Below are 18,644 nucleotides of genomic sequence, written 5' to 3'. Positions count from 1 at the left end.
TTTTTTGGAAATTTCCTATGTTATGTACAGTGACAGCAATCTGGACATGTTTTACATCACGGAATCGCAATTCCTTTCGATTAGTAGCCGATACCTGGAAGCTAATACGACTCCAAGTTCCATTAGCTACTGATTATGAATCAATCATAAGACCTTAAGTGTGTATCCTATTGTATGAGTATCTAAAACTACCCTCCTATTAACATGTATAGCTTGTCTGTTAGTGTTAATTTTAAGGAATTTATAAATAAAGAAATAAATAAGGAAATAATAACTACTATCAGCCCCAGGGACGTATAAAAGGGGAAAAATTTTCGCGCTCGCTGCGCTCGCGATGTTTTTTTCTACCGTAGATTACCCAAGGGCGTCGAAACTCAAATTTGCTCTACCCTGATAGAGTGCACGGGCCGGCACTGGTATAGACAAAAGTAAATAGCGATAACTACCAACTACAGATTTCGTTATTGTTAGTTTTATAAAATCAGAAATTAAAGTTTGATAGTTAACATAAAGATAAAAAAACCGTAGGTATAAAAGTATGAACTGCCTTGCAAATTTTTAATATTTCGTACTTTAGAAAACAAACATATTCCAGAAAAAAAAATTCTGTGACAGACGGACAGACAGACGCACGAGTGATCCTATAAGGATTCCGTTTTTCCTTTTTGACGTACGGTAAACGTAAAAAAACCGTTTTTTTGCAACTGTAAGCAAAAGTGGTAATAGTTGAATGAAAATTTGGTCAGGGAAATTTTCTTAAATGGTCATGGAAAGTCAGGGAAAAGTCAGGGAATTTTTTTTGGGTTTAGTAGTGGACACCCTGGACATTGACAACAAGTTGAAAATTGTAACTTGTAGCTTCGAGAAATGGGCCCCTGGTACACTGTGCGCAGTATATGCTGATGCAAGGCAGCCTCTGAAGGGGGTATGTTCTCCAATTGTCGATCTTTTCTGGTACCTAAAGAGGTAGGTACTTCGACCACTCATTTACCGTTGCGCAACGACTTGGTCTGAAACAATATGTGCATTATCATTTTAGAGTCTACAACTATCAAATTACAACTTTTTGGTGGATCACGTAACCTTCAATATTACCCACTTACGTTACGTATCATACAAAATTATTACAAACTTTAGTAGAATCTGATTTGCCTCTGATATTGCTCCATCTTGTAATAGTTTGACACCTTGAGTGGCCTGGCTAAGCTTCAAAGCCAAAAGAAAACGTTTCTAGATTAGACATAGTATGGGTTAGGTACGATAAACGCAGCTTGAAACGATCAACAAGGGAGAAACATGGCCACCCAAGGCTTCAAACTATTACGAGATAGAGCAATATCATAGATAGGCTAATCAGATTCTACTAAAGTTTGTAATTATTTTGTATGATAGGTAAGTGTGTAATAGTGAAGGTGATCCACCAAAATGTTGTAATTTGATAGTTGCAGAATCTGTTTAAATAAAATGACAATGCACATATTGTTTCAGATCAAGGGTCCTTACGCAACAGTGAATGAGTGCCGGAAGAACCTCTTTACTAGAAAAGATCGACACTTGGAGAACATACCTCCTTCCGAGGCTGCCTTACTTCATCATATACTGCCATTTGTCTAAGACTGGGGCTAAAGACATGCCAACCACACCCTTGCTGCCGACGCATTAGGACACCACGGACTCCACTGCCAGTCTATTGCTGGCCGAATTTTGTGACACGCTGCACTTAACAATTTAATCCGCAATGCTCTCGGCACAGCGAACATATCGACAACCCTCGAAACTGTCGGCCTGTCAGCAGCAGACGGAAAGCGGCCTGATGGTTGCTCGCTTTTGTCTTGGTTTCTGGGACGACCCTTGGCATGGGGCGTGACCTGTGTGGATACCTTGGCTCCGTCCAACGTCTAACGCTCGGCCCAGAAACCAGGGACTGCTGCTGCAAAACTCCCAGTTTAAACGCGCAAATATGCATTTTTAAAAAACAACTACATATTTGCGGCAATTGCATTTGAAACATTTGGACCATGGTCATCAGACACCAAGCAGTTCGTGAAGGAAGCTTCCACCAAACTTGTCTGGGTGTTTGGTGACATACGCATAGGCTTTTACATCATATTTTTATTTAAAAAAAAAGCAAACAGTTGACATTTTTGTTGACTTGAATTTGCAAATAGATGAATATTTTTTTAATTATAGATGAATATTTTTTTTATTTATTTACAATTAAATTATAATTGTAGTACCAAAAATAAATTCTTTGTTATTAATTTACTCGAAAACTACGAGTATATCAAACATGACCTAATAGCTAAACCGGGTCTAATAGAGTTTTTAAAATAGAGGTATTTTAAAATTACGCTCGCGGCGTCCCGACGCCGCGCGTCTTAAAGTATTTTTTTTGTGGAACTTAACGTTTGTGAAGGTGGATAAAAGTTATATTTTTTATAATTTATATTAAATAGGCTTTCATATCATATTTTTTATTTATAGAAAAAGCAAACAGTTTGTCATTTATGATGACTTGAATTTGTAAATCATGGATGAAAATTTCAAATTTTTTATTTTTTTTAATTTAACTTACCATTAAATTATAATTTTAGTACTAAAAATGAATTTTACGTTATCGATTTACTCGAAAACGATATCAAACATGACCTAATAGCTAAACGGGGTCTAATAGAGTTGCTAAAATAAAGGCATTTTAAAATTACGCTCGCGGCGTACCGACGCCGCGCGTCTTAAAGTAATTTTTTTGTGGAACTTAACGTTAGTAAAGGTGGATAAAAGTTATATTTTTTATAATCTATATTAAATAGGCTTTCATGTCATATTTTTTATTTATAGAATAAGCAAACAGTTTGTCATTTATGATGACTTGAATTTGTAAATCATGGAGTAAATTTCAAATTTTTTAATTTTTTGTTATTTTATTTACCATTAAATGATAATTATAGTACTAAAACCGAATTCTACGTTATTGATTTACTCGGAAACGATACCAAACATGACCTATTAACTAAACGGGGTAAGTTAGAATTTTTCAAACCAAGCCGGGTGAAGCGGAACTTTGACCCCCCCTCCCGGGCCCCAGAGGGGAGGCTCCCGAAGGCTCCCGATCTTAATCGGCTTATTTTGATATAAGGAACAACTGTGCCAAGTTTCATGCTTTGGTCAAAAAATTTAAGGTTTTTCAATAAACTCCCCAGCTACCAAGAAATATCTAGAGGTTAGTACAGTTAGTAGGGCTTAATCAACTGATTATCAACGGTAATGACCAACAAGGGCGCCGAGTCATCGCCTAACACTAGAAGAAATACGAAGTTGGCGCCCTTTGACAAATGAAGAGATTGAGGTGAGAGATCAACCTTAGGGACCGGCCACATCAGAGCGTCGAGTGTCTCGGGGCGCGCAACGGACGTCCGCGCCACGCCACCTGAGTGTAATTCAAAAAACGTCTCCTCAGTACATTTTGTATAGGAAGGACGTAAGACGCGCCCCAGGTGGCGTGGCGGGCTCTCGTGTCTTACGTCCTTCTATACAAAATGTACTGAGAATTACACTCAGGTGGCGTGGCGCAGACGTCCGTTGCGCGCCCCGAGACACGCGACGCGTAAGTGGGAACGCTGGCTTACATTTTCCAAAAATAACATAACTGTACATTAGGTACATGATCGTCACTACTTTAAAAAAATCTCGTATCTCACGCTGCTTCTCAAAGTTAAAAATCAGTAATTCTATATGCATTCCATACGTACTTACTACAATTTGTGACGATATTTTACATAAGTGCATCTTTCACTGCACACTTGAATAAACTCAAGCGTTACAAACGCATTAGTGACGACCAATGTCGCTAACCTACTTAGTTATCATAGATTACGGTTCTATTCTATATGTCGGTGAAATTCTTTACTCAGTAGATGACTATTCAAGATGATATTTTAAATATATATGATAAATGACCTTATTTTTTCTGTTTAGAATTTTGATTTGGTATCTAGTATCTATTCATGTATTTAGTGATAATATTTAAAAAAATATTTCTGAAAGCCTACCACGGATAACAAAAAATGACCACGAACAAATGATTAAACACATAATATATGTACGTTGTACACAGTTTCGTCCTTGGATAAATCTATAGATATACATAATATACTCTGAATAAAATTACTATAATCAATAACAAATTACAATAACATGATTTGTTTATAATTCGATTTAAGACTGCTTAAAACAAAACGCCGTACCCTAAAATAAAATTTGCCTTTACAGAAACACCCTCTAAAAATGGGCCAGTTCAACAAACAGAGTCCAGCGCAATGGCTCAACAACCTGGCCATGGCCAAGACCCGAGGTGGCATGCGCGGCGGGCCCAACATGATGGGGCCAGGTGGCCCAAACCAGATGGGCCACATGATGGGCCCCGGCGGGCCCATGGGGCCGATGGGCATGGGCCACATGGGGCCTAACATGATGGGCGGCCCGGCCAGGATGGGCGGGCCGGGGAATCAGATGATGATGATGAAGGTAAGCCAGACAATCTCAAATGACATACAGCTAGTATACCTATTTATTTAGTAGTTATTTCAACTTTATTGCACTATTTGACTGTGATACATGAAGTAAACTATGGAATCGGATTCTTTGCATAATAAGGTATCTGTCTCTAGTGTCTCTACCAGTCAAACACTTGGCAAAATAGAAATAGTATGAGGAAGAGAAATGTGAAATTTTAAATCAGTATGTATATTATTAATATATTTGTATGCACCAATAGGCAAGACATAGTGATACTGAAAACAATTATTGAACATCTTGTAACTTACCATGTTGAACAAATAAAAACTTTGAAGAAACAGTTAATTTATACAAGCGGTGGACTACTCTACAAAACCAGGCAAACACTTGGTAAAAAAATAGAACTAGTATGCGAAAAGAGAAATACTTAAATTTTTTTGTCATTACTTCTTTTTGTCTTGTTCTGTCAAGGCTGTCATGTCAACTCATAGAATTGTGCCAAATTGTGTTCTGGATTCCCAACCCTTTTCATTTCATAGAACGAAACGTAAGGTTGGGACAAGCCATGATGCCGTCATCTGTACAAACTAAAAACCTTTAACAGTTGTCAACCCCATTGTGGAATATAAAAATAAATTCGCTACTCTCATCTCATGGCATATCAAAATGTTTTGCCTCTCGTCATGCTCGTTCAAAGGGCAAGTGTGACTAAATAAAATGTAATTTCAGGGCCAAATGGGTCAGATGGGGCAGATGGGACCCATGGATGGGTTTCCAGGGGGCACCCCGTCCTGCGGTGTCATGGACGGCCTCGGTGCTGATGGTGAAATTCCCTGGGACACCGTGAGTACCATACATCTCATTTTAAAAGAAAAAAGATCCTATAAGAAAGCAGGCATTAACTGGGCAGGGTCGCCATGAAATGGGACTTTTGTTACAAAAACAAACTTAAATTTTCAATACTCATTTAGAAGAAAGATACAGTTACAGATCTCTCTTTGATTATCAACAGAAAGATGTAAAGTGATAGGATACCTGGTTTGTTGAGATTTAGAATAGAATAATGGTTTATTCGTAAGCACACAGACAATAAACAATCTGGGTGTATTCAAGTGAAGAGTGAATAGGCTATTACTGAACCAGTGAGCTACAACCTCGACCTTGTCGTCACTTTCCATCAGGTGCGACTAAGGTCAATCACTGGCCAGTTTATAAAAAAAAAAAACAATTTCTATTTCGTTTAGATTTTTTGACACTCACTATTACTAATCATGTTTGTCGTTTCAGAAAAACCCCTCCGTAATGTCGAACGGCATGTCAAACGGACCCGGCGCGTGCTCGGAACCGGCGGACCCTCCCTCGAGCCAGAGCGATACCCCCTCCTCTCAGGCCGACTGCCAGGCTGGCCCTAAAGGTACGTTACTGTCTAATATGTCGGACAAAGCTGTGTGTTCCTTCAGCCAGGTCAGACTGACTAATATGTGTGACAGAGCTGTGTGTTCCTTCAGCCAGGTCAGACCCAGGTCAGGGAGGTCCCCTCCCTAATGTCGAACTGCATGTCAAACGGACCCGGCGCGTTCTCGGAACCGGGGACCCACCTTCGAGCCAGCCGATAGTCCCCTCCTCACAGGGCTTCTGCCAGGCTGGCCCTAAAGGTACGTAACTGTCTAATATGTATATCTGATAGATCAGACTAAGCCTTCAGCCAGGCAGGCTAAGTCAAACGGATCTATGGATAACCTATTCCTCGCAGGCTGACCCTGCCAGATCTGGCAAAGCTTTTAGCCAACCAGGTTCATGGTGAAAGTATCAAACTATGTGTCAAAAGGAACCGGCGCGTACTCTTAACCGGCTGGTCCGCCTTCGACAACTACTGATTCAGAGAGATGTTACGCAAGGAACTACGAAAGACATTTTAGTCACAACCAGTTTTTCAAATTTTGTCAAATATGTAATCTGTACGGCCACGATGTTCGCATTGAAATCGTAGTAGTGATTTGTGATTTTCATAGCTGTATTAAAAGTAATTGCTATTATGACAAACAATAAGAACACAGACTAAATTTATCAAATCATGTACAGTCGAGTTCATAAATATGTGTACATTTCTTCACCTGAACTCTATGCAATAACGTGAAAAAATGTACACATTTATGAGCTCGACTGTACGAGCATCACGCAAAATCTACAATATTATCTGTCTATTACAGGTGTTAAAATTCCAGACGAGAACCTAACACCGCAGCAGCGCGCGCACCGCGAGGAGCAGCTCGCCACCATCCGCAAGATGCACCAGATCCTCTTCCCCGAGTCCGGGCCCAACCAGCCCCCGGACCCCGCACAACCCGCGTCCGACAACCCGCCCAACTCCACCAACATGCCCTTCCCGCCCATGTCCATGGGGCCTAACGGACCCATGGGCTCCGGGCCCATGTCCACCATGTCTAACATGTCCAACTCCGGCCCTTCCTGCACTATGTCTGGCCCTATGGGCATGGGCCCAATGGGGCCTAACATGGGCCCGAACGGACCTATGATGGGCATGGGTCCTGGCATGATGTCGCATGGCAATATGGGGCCGAACGGTATGATGGGACCTAATGGGCCTATGATGCCGGGAATGGGGCCCAATGGGCCGATGGGCCCGATGTGTGGGATGAAGGGGATTAGGGGTCCCTGCGGAGGCCCGGATATGAAGGGTGGCATGTGCACTGATATGCATATGGGCAGAGGGTGCGGCGGACCTATGGGGGTAAGTAGACAATTTGTTTCTAATATATCGACAATGATCTTTTATGTGTGATCCAAATTTGTTTCGATAGACGATAAAATATGTGGACTATTTAGTGATGTGATCCATGAGGCTTTCGACTACTTATGCGAATAGATTATTATATTACCGACAAAAGAATATAACTTCTAAACATAGCTTCCATATTCCATTGCCATATCATGCTTTAATTTAAAATAAGGTGTACATTCACATTTATGAACAACAAAAATGTTGCGGATAAACGCATTTTTCTGCTTAACTAGACCATGACGATATAACCGTCAAGGACAGCTATTATAGAATAATTATTTCAATATTTTTATCTCGTATCGTTATTATCAAGTAATAGCTTATTGAGAGTAGGCCAACTACTGAAACAAAAAAGTCTACCACCATTAAAGTAGACTGAAGGCAGCATTTATTTAAATTGCCAAGTACGAGTATATGACATATTTAGGGAAAGTTAAAGAACCAATCAAACCCTTTAAACAATTCGCCTATCGCTTACACCAATGATGTGCAAACTTTTTTCATGCTTTGGCCATGATTTGAAGGGATTTTACAAGCGGGCCAGATTTACACCAACAATTCATTTTTACTACAGGAGGCGAGAGAGGGCCGATAAAATCCTTTCGCAGGATATATTTTGCCCACTTATGCCAAAGGATTAACAACCCTCTTTATTCTATAGGGTTATATTTTCTACATATAAAGATATTCGTCTCTTGTTTGCAGCGGATGCCTAATCCCATGGGTGGAATGGGCGGTCCCAAGCCGTGCATGATGGGCGGACCACACGGCATGGGGCCCAGAATGATGCCGGGACCTAACATAAACGCTATGAACGGTAAGCATTTCATGTAGATATAATGCGAAAATTTTTTTTTTCCGGAAGCGTCGTATTTGTCATGCTAGTTCAGTCAATGTCAGTACATCTTGTACTGAGACTGACTGAAATAACATGACACGTTCGTACGTTTCCGACAAATCTGTTCGCACTACATCAGTACTACATTTTAGCAGATGCTACATTCTAGTAGTAGGCACTGGTCCCACTCCCGTGCAAATAAAAGAGACACGGCGATGTTTATAGTTACTCGCCCAGCGGTGAGCTATCAATATCGCCGTGTCTCTTTTATTTGCACGGGAGTGCTTATCTTTTGTTCGTTTTTATAGCCGATAGCTCATAGCTTACTAGCTTGCGGTGGGACCAGTGCCGTAGGTACTTACTTTCTGCTCCGGCGAAGCGACTCGAAGTGAATTTTGGCCTCCAACACCAACGACCCCAATGCTCTGTCCAAATTTTTATTATCTTTCGGAGCCGGTTACTATTAGTCTTAAGTACCTTACTATTCCGTGCAACTTGTACTCGCTATAGAATAGTATGTAAGTCGACGCGATGAGGTCAGTTTTTTTTAATACGACGTCGGTGGCAAACAATCATACGGCCCGCCTGATGGAAAGCGGTCACCGTAACCTATGGACGCCTGCAATTCAAGGAGTGTCACATGACTGAAACTTGTACATTCCCTTTTGCTGTGTTAAATACAATTTCCAAGTGCACAATTTCCAAGGAGGGTTCGGGTTGCCGACGACTCAAAGGACAATAGACGGAATAAGTCAGTTCCGTAAGTCCTCCCGTCATCAGCACACCGCACCCTCGTTGAGGGCAGCCTTACTCACCGGCAGGAACACAACACCATGAGTAGGGTCTAGTGCTATTTGGCTGCGGTCTTCTGTAAGGCGGAGGTACTACCCCAGTTGGGCTCTACTCTAGATTCGAGCGAGATAATATCCGCTGTGCTGTGCCCTACCACACAAAACGGAATGTCATTCGCTATGCCCTACCCTCAGTTTGGCACCAATAAGGAATCTACTAATAAAATCAGACGAGTAGACTAATGTCTAGAAAGATGTTTTCCTTTTGTCCTGTTGAATTATTTCAGACTTTTCTAATGATATTTATGATTCCAGGTGGTATAATGATGGACGGTATGATGATGGGACACGGGGACTGCGGCCCTGAACACCACGGGATGCCAAACGGACCACAGTGTGACGAATACGGCAGGAGAAACGTGAGTTTACTAATAACGTGTTCTAATTAAGTAATCAGTGATCATCTTTCGGGTTCACTAAATATTACTGCATCACTCAATTTCGTCGCATGTGTAAACTAAAACAATTCGTATATTTTCTAAACTGCATAGATAGCACCTGTAGAAAATTTAAGAACATTAACTAAAAGAACACTTTTCAACGGTAAGCTAGTAGAATGCATTCGTAAGGCATTAATGTTATATTTAACTATCTATTTCTCTTTGTAAGTCAAGAAACGAGGGGAAAAGTCGCCGCCGCTTTCCTACATTAACGATACACCTTCCTCCTCGCTTCCCTCGTAGTCGCACCCAATTGGACTTTTCCATCCTATGATTTCCTCATAATTTTAATATTTTTCAGATGGGTCCAGGCGACCCCGGCGGGCCCGGCGGCCCCGGCGGGCTGCACAAGGCCGGGCTGCGCAGCCCCAAGAGCCCCGCCACCACCGGCGACATCGACTGGCAGAAGATACACCATCAGTTCTTCGACGACCCCAAATCCATGGACACCGACTTAAGTGAGTACCGTTGAGTATCACCAACGGATGCAAATATTTCGGACATTTTTTGACAGGGATTACGAGCACGGCAGTCTCACTTCTCGCTCACTACATACATTAACTAACCTAACAACAAATTAAAATTTTGAAAAAACCCCGAGCGCGACATAGTAGACCGATTTTCATGAAACATGGCTAACGGCGAGCGGGAGCCATACGTGCGAATGAAAAGTCCCATCGCGGTGTCTCGCTCCAATGTATGGCCGCCGCTCACCGCTGTCGCGCTTAGACCGATGTCCTGGCTGAGCCGTAAGAACACTCCCGACTAACTCAGCTTTCAAACAAAAAAAAAACTAAATCTAAATCAGTTCATCCGTTCGGGAGCTACGATGCCACAGACAGACACACTCAGAGACAGACAAATACGTCAAACTTATAACACCCCGTCGTTTTTGCGTCGGGGGTTAAAAATAATACATACGTAGAAGAAATAACGATTCGAAGACAACCTCAAATCTATGGACACTGACTTAAATATGCATTGGTTAAAGATTTTCATGGACTTGGTTTTTAACAACTTCACTTTATTCCCTACCTAATTTGAGCTTTAACCTGTAAGTCCGGAGTTCCTATGAAAAGAAAAGAAATTTGAATACTATACTACATTAGGTTCATAGAAAGTAATTCAACACTGCAAAATGAGTCTGGGATTTAGGAGATCAAGCCCTGCAGACCATTATTTACTAGTCACGTCTGGAAGAAACCTCAGTGAACCAAAAAAGTGTGAAAATAGTTATGTTAATAGCGGATTTTCCTACGACTCTTGATTTTAGTGTATGGTGAATGTAAAGCAGAACGCTTCGATTAGGGGGCTGTCCAGGACTTCCAGGAGCGATAGATAATAACATTCCATACCGCATCAGAATACGAACGAAGTCAGGACACTGTCTTATTGAATTGTCTCCTTCAACTATTCAACGTTTTTGCGAAGATGACATATTACTTCCTCTCGCCTATTATACCCGATGTATAGACCAGGAAAAATAGCTTGACCTAGAACTATCATTTATAAAGAAGGTTTAGTAAGTTACACATTTTCAGGCGTATTTCACTAGAAAATATTGTTAACCGTAATCCTGCAATTTATTATGAATATAATATTACGTGTGTTGATAAATTATTAAAACTTATACCAATACTTTTGGCGCTTGTTCAAAATCTTAAATATTGATAATTTTAGGAAAGGAAAAATACCTAACTAAATTGAAAGATGGTAAATTTTGCCGTTAATATATTCTTAGTACTATACGAAATCAATTAAACAACAAATATGTAAGATTCATTACTTAATTGATATTTTTCTTACTTGCGCTTTAATATGAACGTTATTACCTGCAGAATAAGGTCGTGCACAGAGTAGGTATAGCTAGTATAGTAGTAGCGGGAACGGGCGGCGAGTCGTCAACACGTGTTTCGCTCGGCGATATCAAGGGCGCCGCGTTTTCAAAACGCTTCGATAACAAATATTTCACCGTCCAGTATAAGAGAGCTCCCTTATTACAAGTGACAAAAGTCATACAAATCAATTAGTCCGATAGGTCACGTTAAACTGGTCAAGTCGTTAGCTCAATAATAGCACCTATCGAGCTTGACGAGATGCTTGGATCACAACAACGTAATATGTATGAAAGCTTGCGGCGCTTAAGACTGTATTCTTTCGAGTCGTGTGTAACGTATTTTGGCGAGGCAAATTTGAAGCACAGTGCATGTCTGTCTCACTCACTCTTACGGTAAACCTAATGAACTGTTTCACTTTCAGAGGATTTTTGAAGTAATTTGGGTAATGTGACATTGTCGCGGTGAGGTCTTTCCGGTACAAATTTATCGGTGGATCTTTTCGGATTTGTGGAAGATGAGCCGATGCGATGTCGCTTCATTTTGAAGTGTCGACTCTCGAGGACCGCGAGGAGCGCATGTGACTGTTGAGTTTTTGAATGATTTGAAGTTTGTGAATGATTTTATTTTGTGTGTATTTGTGTGGGCATGAGGTGTTTGTGTTGCGAGAGTCAAATCAATAATATGAGTGGTACAAATTTTATTAGGGGGCCTCATGTGTGAGAAACTCAACACTCGAATGCTGCGTAACAATGCGAGCCGAAATCGCCTAATCGGAAGTGTCCGACTTGGTATCGACTAATCTATACACGTTGTAACATGAGAAACCAGAAATCAAAACCTGGTTTCTGGTATCTGGTACCCGGTAACCGGTAACCGGTAACCGGTATCCGGTATCCTGTATCCGGTAACCGGTATCCGGTATCCGGTAACCGGTATCCGGTAACCGGTAACCGGTGACAGGTCTCCGGTATTCGGTGACCGGTAACCGGTAACCAGTAACCAATGACCGTTAACCGGTATCCGGTAACCGGTATCCGGTAAACGGTAGACAGTAACCGGTAACCAGTATCCGATATACGGTATCCGATATCCGGTTTCCCGTGTTCGGTTTCCCGTTTCTGGTTTGGTTTTGGTTTTAGTTTTAGTTCTGTTAGTTTAAACAAAAACAAAACTGAAAACGAAAACGGAAACCGAAACGGGAATGGAAACGAAAACCGAAATCGAAACCGAAACCGACACCGAAACCTACACCAAAACCGACACCGAAACCAAGACCAAAACCGAAACCGAAAAAAATATTTAAGTTCCTAGAAGTAAAGAGTGACAGAGATAGCACTATAATCATTTAAGTTCCTGGTAGTAAAGAGTGACAGAGATAGCACTGTAATAATAAAATTTATGTTCCTGGTAGTAAAGAGTGACAGAGATAGCACTATCATAATTAAAGTTCCTGGTAGTAAAGAGTGATAGAGATGGCACTCATGTTAGTCAAACTCGTGGTATGTGCACTTCCCGCACACAGTAAAGAGTGACAGAGATAGCACTATAATAATTTAAGGTCCTGGTAGTAAAGAGTGACAGAGATAGCACTATAACAATTTAAGTTCCTGATAGTAAAGAGTGACAGAGAATAGAGATAGCACTATAATAATTTAAGTTCCTGGTAGTAAAGAGTGACAGAGATAGCATTTTTGTTATTTAAATTTCTGTTAGTAAAGAGTGACAGAGATAGCACTATTGTTATTTAAATTTCTGTTAGTAAAGACGTAAAGAGTGACAGAGATATCACTCACGTTGGTCAAAGACGTGGTTTATGGACTACTATTTGGACCCCCCAATGTCACGCTTTTTTAATCCTTTAACATGGATTGTCACATTTAGTATGACGTAATATATGAATGACGCCTAAAGATTGAGAGAGACAGCAATATTGTTCTTCAAATTCGTGGTAGTGAGAACAGGGTGCGTAGCCGAATGGCACAAACGCTCACGAAACGAAACGCTAGTAGATATCTATCTCTATCGCTCTTGCGTATTGGCGCGACAGAGCCAGACTGCGTTTCGTTTTCGTTTCGCGTCGGAGAAATGGCATTCGGCTACGGGGCCTGAACAGAGACAGCACTATGTATCGCGCGGCCGCCGACTACGCAAGTCACCGCGTAATTATAATAACCGTTCGGCTCCTTTTTAGATCGTGTACAGTCAACAACACAGCTGGCAAGACAAAGTGCCAAAAATATGTATAGAGTATTTTATTTCCTGTACAAGTGTTGGTACTTGGTACATTAAGGTGTGTGTATACATATATTTGGCACTTTATCTGTATTCACAGCTGAGTTGCTGACTGTACCAATAACGATCAACTATGAACTTTTGTGGTTTGTTTTAAATAGTTCTATGCAGATATAGATTAGAATACCTATTCTATCGGTACTTTTTGTATAGGTTATTATAATAACTGGACAAAATAATTATAATCAGTGCCGGCGCACTCCGCGATCACGATTCTTTCGCCGAGCTACAAGGCCTTGATATATAGGATGTATTATTTTATCAGCAACAAAAATATGTGATGATATTGAAATAAGGCAAAACAACACATATAAACGCTCTCCATTATTTCCTCCCTGGTTTATGAAGCTAGAACAATGATTTTTAACACATACGAAATTCGTACACTGAAATAAAGTGATGATACTATAAATATACTCGACATTCAAAGTCGATAATCTAGTGACGTGAGAAGTTATTGATATAACAGAATTTTGCACAAAATAGGCTCACCCTTTGATGTTGAAAATGCCGCCACTCTATAAAACAAACAGACCGCACACGAGCAGCCGACATTAAATTCTATTGCACGGCGCGAAGGTCGAAAGCCGCGCCCGCACCTGGGCGTAGGTAGCGAGATCGGGTGCACGTGCGCTTACCTTTGAAATCGCCGACACGCAGGTGTCGCCGTTCGCCCTCTCTTTTCATTTATGTTTCTGTTTCAATCGGTTAGCCGTTTGCCGGCCGGCAATAAAGGTTGTTTTTTTAACCGACTTCAAAAAAAGTAGGAGGTTCTCAATTCGACTGAATGTTTTTTAGGGTTCCGTAGTCAACTAGGAATCCTTATAGTTTCCCCCTGTCTGTCTGTCTGTCCGTCCGTCCGCGGATAATCTCAGTAACCGTAAGGCCGTTTTCACATTATCCGATCCGATATCGGATGTAGGAAGGATGTAAAATGTAAGATTTATGCGCTTCCAGGTTTTTATTTATGTATTTGATAGATCATTATTACTAAAAAACGATATAAAACGCAAAAATTGCGGATTTAATGCAGATGGCACTTTCCTACTTACAACAGTTTTTGTCCGAGGCACCATCGAACTGCCGATATCGGCAGGACGCTTCCGACATTTTTGGCATGCCGGACCCCCCGCCAGCTGTCGGCCGATAATATTTGTATGTATGCGTATATAATGTAGGTATACGTTTGTAGTAGTGTGCGTGACAAAAATGGCGTCTACTAAACAGCTGTTAATGATGAATTTCTGTTGAAAAAAAAAAGATTGTAATTCATCGGTCCGAATTGCGGATACTAATTTTTTCATGTTTTAGTAGATATAGTTAAATGTAAAATTATTTATTTTACCTGCACACACTTGAGTATTTTTATGCTCGTTATTTTAATTTTACAATAAAATATTTGAAATATAGTGCTTATAATTATTAAATATAAAACATTTTAAGAATATTTTTTGATACAAAATCATACTTCATTGATTTGGAACAATGCGTTTTATCGGACCGACATCCGACACTATCGGAAGCGTTTATCGGTTGTAGGATGTCGGTCCGACACCCGATATCGGATCGGATAATGTGAAAACGGCCTAAGCACTAGAAAGCTGAAATTTGGTACCAATGTATCAATCACGCCAACAAAGTGCAAAAATAAAAAATGGAAAAAAATGTTTTATTAGGGTACCCCCCCTACATGTAAAGTGGGGGCTGATTTTTTTTTTTCATTCCAACCCCAACGTATGATATATTGTTGGATAGGTATTTAAAAATGAGTAAGGGTTTACTTTTACTAAGATCGTTTTTAGGGTTCCGTAGTCAACTAGGAACCCTTATAGTTTCGCCATGTCTGTCTGTCCGTCCGTCCGTCCGTCCGTCCGTCCGTCCGCGGATAATCTCAGCAACCGTTAGCACTAGAAAGCTGAAATTTGGTACCAATATGTATATCAATCACGCCAACAAAGTGCAAAAATAAAAAATGGAAAAAAATGTTTTATTAGGGTACCCCCCCTACATGTAAAGTGGGGGCTGATATTTTTTTTCATTCTAACCCCAACATGTGATATATTGTTGGATAGGTATTTAAAAATGAATAAGGGTTTACTAAGATCGTTTTTTGATAATATTAATATTTTCGGAAATAATCGCTCCTAAAGAAAAAAAAAGTGCGTCCCCCCCCCCTCTAACTTTTGAACCATATGTTTAAAAAATATGAAAAAAATCACAAAAGTAGAACTTTATAAAGACTTTCTAGGAAAATTGTTTTGAACTTGATAGGTTCAGTAGTTTTTGAGAAAAATACTGAAAACTACGGAACCCTACACTGAGCGTGGCCCGACACGCTCTTGGCCGGTTTTTGATCATATTAATATTTTCGGAAATAATCGCTCCTAAAGGAAAAAAGTGCGTCCCCCCCCCCCCCCCCTCTATATTTTGAACCTTATGTTTAAAAAAATATGAAAAAAGATCAAAAAAGTAGAACTTTATAAAGACTTTCTAGGAAAATTGTTTTGAGAAAAATACGGAAAACTACGGAACCCTACACTGAGCGTGGACCGACACGCTCTTGGCCGGTTTTTTTTGTATGTATGTTACTCGATATCTCTCCCAGGCCCGCGCCCCGCGCGCTCCCCCCGCCCCGCGACAGCCGCTCTACGACAACTTTGCACCCTTTTAAATTACTGACATTTACAGTTTCTTAAGCGCGACCTTCACAGTATTAATTTTGATAAAATCATGATTATAGTACACAAAAACCTGGTCTTAAGCAAAAAAATCTCAGTTACAATTTATACCTACTGAGAAATTCATGTTTATTTAAGCGTTAAAAATATATGTTTAAGATCGGTGTTAAATGTCTATATATACTTAATACAATGCAAATTGATATATATATCATGGTCACCATTTTTACCTACCTAGATATTCACATTAAATGAAAACGGTAAAAAAAAGTACACAATCAGATTTATTTTCTGTGTAATATCGCTAATAACTGATCGCATCTGAGTGCACCACAAAGTTAATCTAACAAAGTTTTCGGTTAACTATTTTGCTGTTAGCGAAAAGTGGGATAATGTACTTTATCTCATGATTTTTATAAGATATGAATACGATCGTCTTTTTTTTTATCTATGTACATAATTACTATTTGATGCTTAATAATAATACCCAATAAAATATCAAAAAGGACGAGTTATTGAATTATGTCCAGGGTACCTTACTTTTACTCCACTAGTAATTTTTCTTCATAATACAGTTTATTGATCCCACTGACGACGGTTCAACGAGACCTGAAAGACCACAATATAGACGCCGATCTTGCACTCAATCGTGCAGAATGGAAGAAAAAGACGGGGAAGGCCGACCCCAAGTAAATGGGACAAAGGCCTAGCGAGATGATGATGATGATGAATACAGTTTATTGATGTACTATGTGTGATGTTGCAGGCACGCAAGTGAAGTCGCCGTGTTCGGAACGAGGCGGCTGCCTGCCGCCGCCGCCCTACGGCGCCTCTCCCCTCCACCGGTCCGCCTCAGTGCCTATAGGTAACATTGTAATTTACATTTTCAATAATTAAACCTGGAGTAACTTGTACCAGATTGTATCAAGGCTATAGCTGCTTTAATAGGTGGGATAACTAAAATTGGTGACTATTAGCGATTTTTTGTCGCTTTCGCAGTTCATCAAAGAATAATTTTTAAGTACTACTTATTTTCGAGAAAGACAGTTGGACATAACTAACTACTCCAGCTGAAAGAGGCGTATATAACTAATTACAGTCTGGTAAAAAAAGTAGACAAACGCTTTCAAATCAATATGAGTGAGAAAACAGGACGTCACTACGATGTTACATTTTTTAAATTTCTATCCATTTGCGAAGCTATGAAAGGTGGAAATATTAATAGCCATAGCCAGTAGGGTAAGACTGGTTTTAGCGTCATGCGGACCGACCACGCGGAGAGATCCACGCGATCAATTTGTGTGAAGTTGATGTTGTCGGCCGTGCGGACCCGTCTACTTTGCTCTTAAAAGCTCCCTGAGCGTAATACATATGAGTCCGGCGCGGGTCACTCTTCACGGTCGGTCCGCGTGACACTAAAACCAGTCTAAAATATCTCAGATCACATGTAATTGTCGGCCAAGGCCTAGTAGAGGTCAACAAACATGTGATTGTAAATGTTATTTCCCCAGCCACGCAGTCCCCCGGGCACGGTGGCGGCGGCGGCGGCGTGCAGATGCCGATGTCGGCGGAGGCGTCGCGCGCCGGCTCCGGCCTCAACAGCCCCGCGCACAAGCCCGGCCCCAAGCAGGACGCGCCAGGTTAGTTACCCCGGTTACCCGCCCGCACTCTCTACATGTAACTCTAATGGCCGCTGTACACATGTGGCCAACGGTTCCACTAACCCTTGGTGGAACCCCTCGGCCAAGATAACAGTCGCTGTTTACACATTGGTGAACCGATCACTTGGCATTGACCCTTCATAAAAGATGGACGTAGAATGGAAAAGGCTAGATAATTCTAGGTCATTCGCGTTGTCAGCAAAATTTAATTAATATATAATAACCTCGTGATAGAATTAAATTATCTGAAATATTTTTGTTTTTTATATTCTAATAAGCACATTTATCTTTTTTAGCCAATACATTTAACATTTGCAATTGTATTTCCTAAAATCAACACTATTATTGGTATAGATAATCTTATTATTTTCGTAAATCTTTCACTACTGTCCTCTCTGACGGCTGACGACAAACTGAATGAGGCGCCAACGTGTGAACGCAGTTGGCCATTGGCGCCAAGATCCTTTGATATGTGGACAAAAAACCGACACCAGTCGGTTGGCCGGCCAGCGCTAGCGCCAACTGCCGACATGGCCAAGTAGCCCTCTACACGCTTGGCCAAGGGGTTCCACCAAGGGTTGCTCGAACCGTTGGCCACATGAGTACAGCGGCCATAAGGCTTCGTCCTCACTGGCAATCGGTTCGCTTGGAGCCTAGGACCTAGTGGCTGGCAGTCTGGCTACTTGCTAGGATACGATGTGGCCGCACTGAAGGTGGGTCGCATAGGC

At 40.9% G+C, this 18,644-nt stretch overlaps 1 protein-coding gene across 1 annotated transcript in view; it reads left to right on the top strand.

The window, feature by feature from the left end:
- The window catches only part of LOC125237325 (collagen alpha-1(I) chain-like), a 53,410-nt gene that overhangs the window by 13,274 nt on the left and 21,492 nt on the right, over window positions 1–18,644 (top strand). The window contains exons 7-15 of the mRNA XM_048144316.1: window positions 4,270–4,524; window positions 5,245–5,358; window positions 5,803–5,929; window positions 6,726–7,267; window positions 8,024–8,135; window positions 9,263–9,366; window positions 9,749–9,905; window positions 17,022–17,120; window positions 17,767–17,895. Of these exons, the coding sequence (XP_048000273.1) occupies window positions 4,270–4,524; window positions 5,245–5,358; window positions 5,803–5,929; window positions 6,726–7,267; window positions 8,024–8,135; window positions 9,263–9,366; window positions 9,749–9,905; window positions 17,022–17,120; window positions 17,767–17,895 (1,639 nt within the window). The remainder of the gene's footprint in view (window positions 1–4,269; window positions 4,525–5,244; window positions 5,359–5,802; window positions 5,930–6,725; window positions 7,268–8,023; window positions 8,136–9,262; window positions 9,367–9,748; window positions 9,906–17,021; window positions 17,121–17,766; window positions 17,896–18,644) is intronic.

Source organism: Leguminivora glycinivorella, chromosome 21, assembly GCF_023078275.1.
Source record: "Leguminivora glycinivorella isolate SPB_JAAS2020 chromosome 21, LegGlyc_1.1, whole genome shotgun sequence".
NCBI classification, from domain to species: Eukaryota; Metazoa; Arthropoda; class Insecta; order Lepidoptera; family Tortricidae; genus Leguminivora; species Leguminivora glycinivorella.
This window is presented reverse-complemented; position numbering and strand designations above follow the sequence as displayed.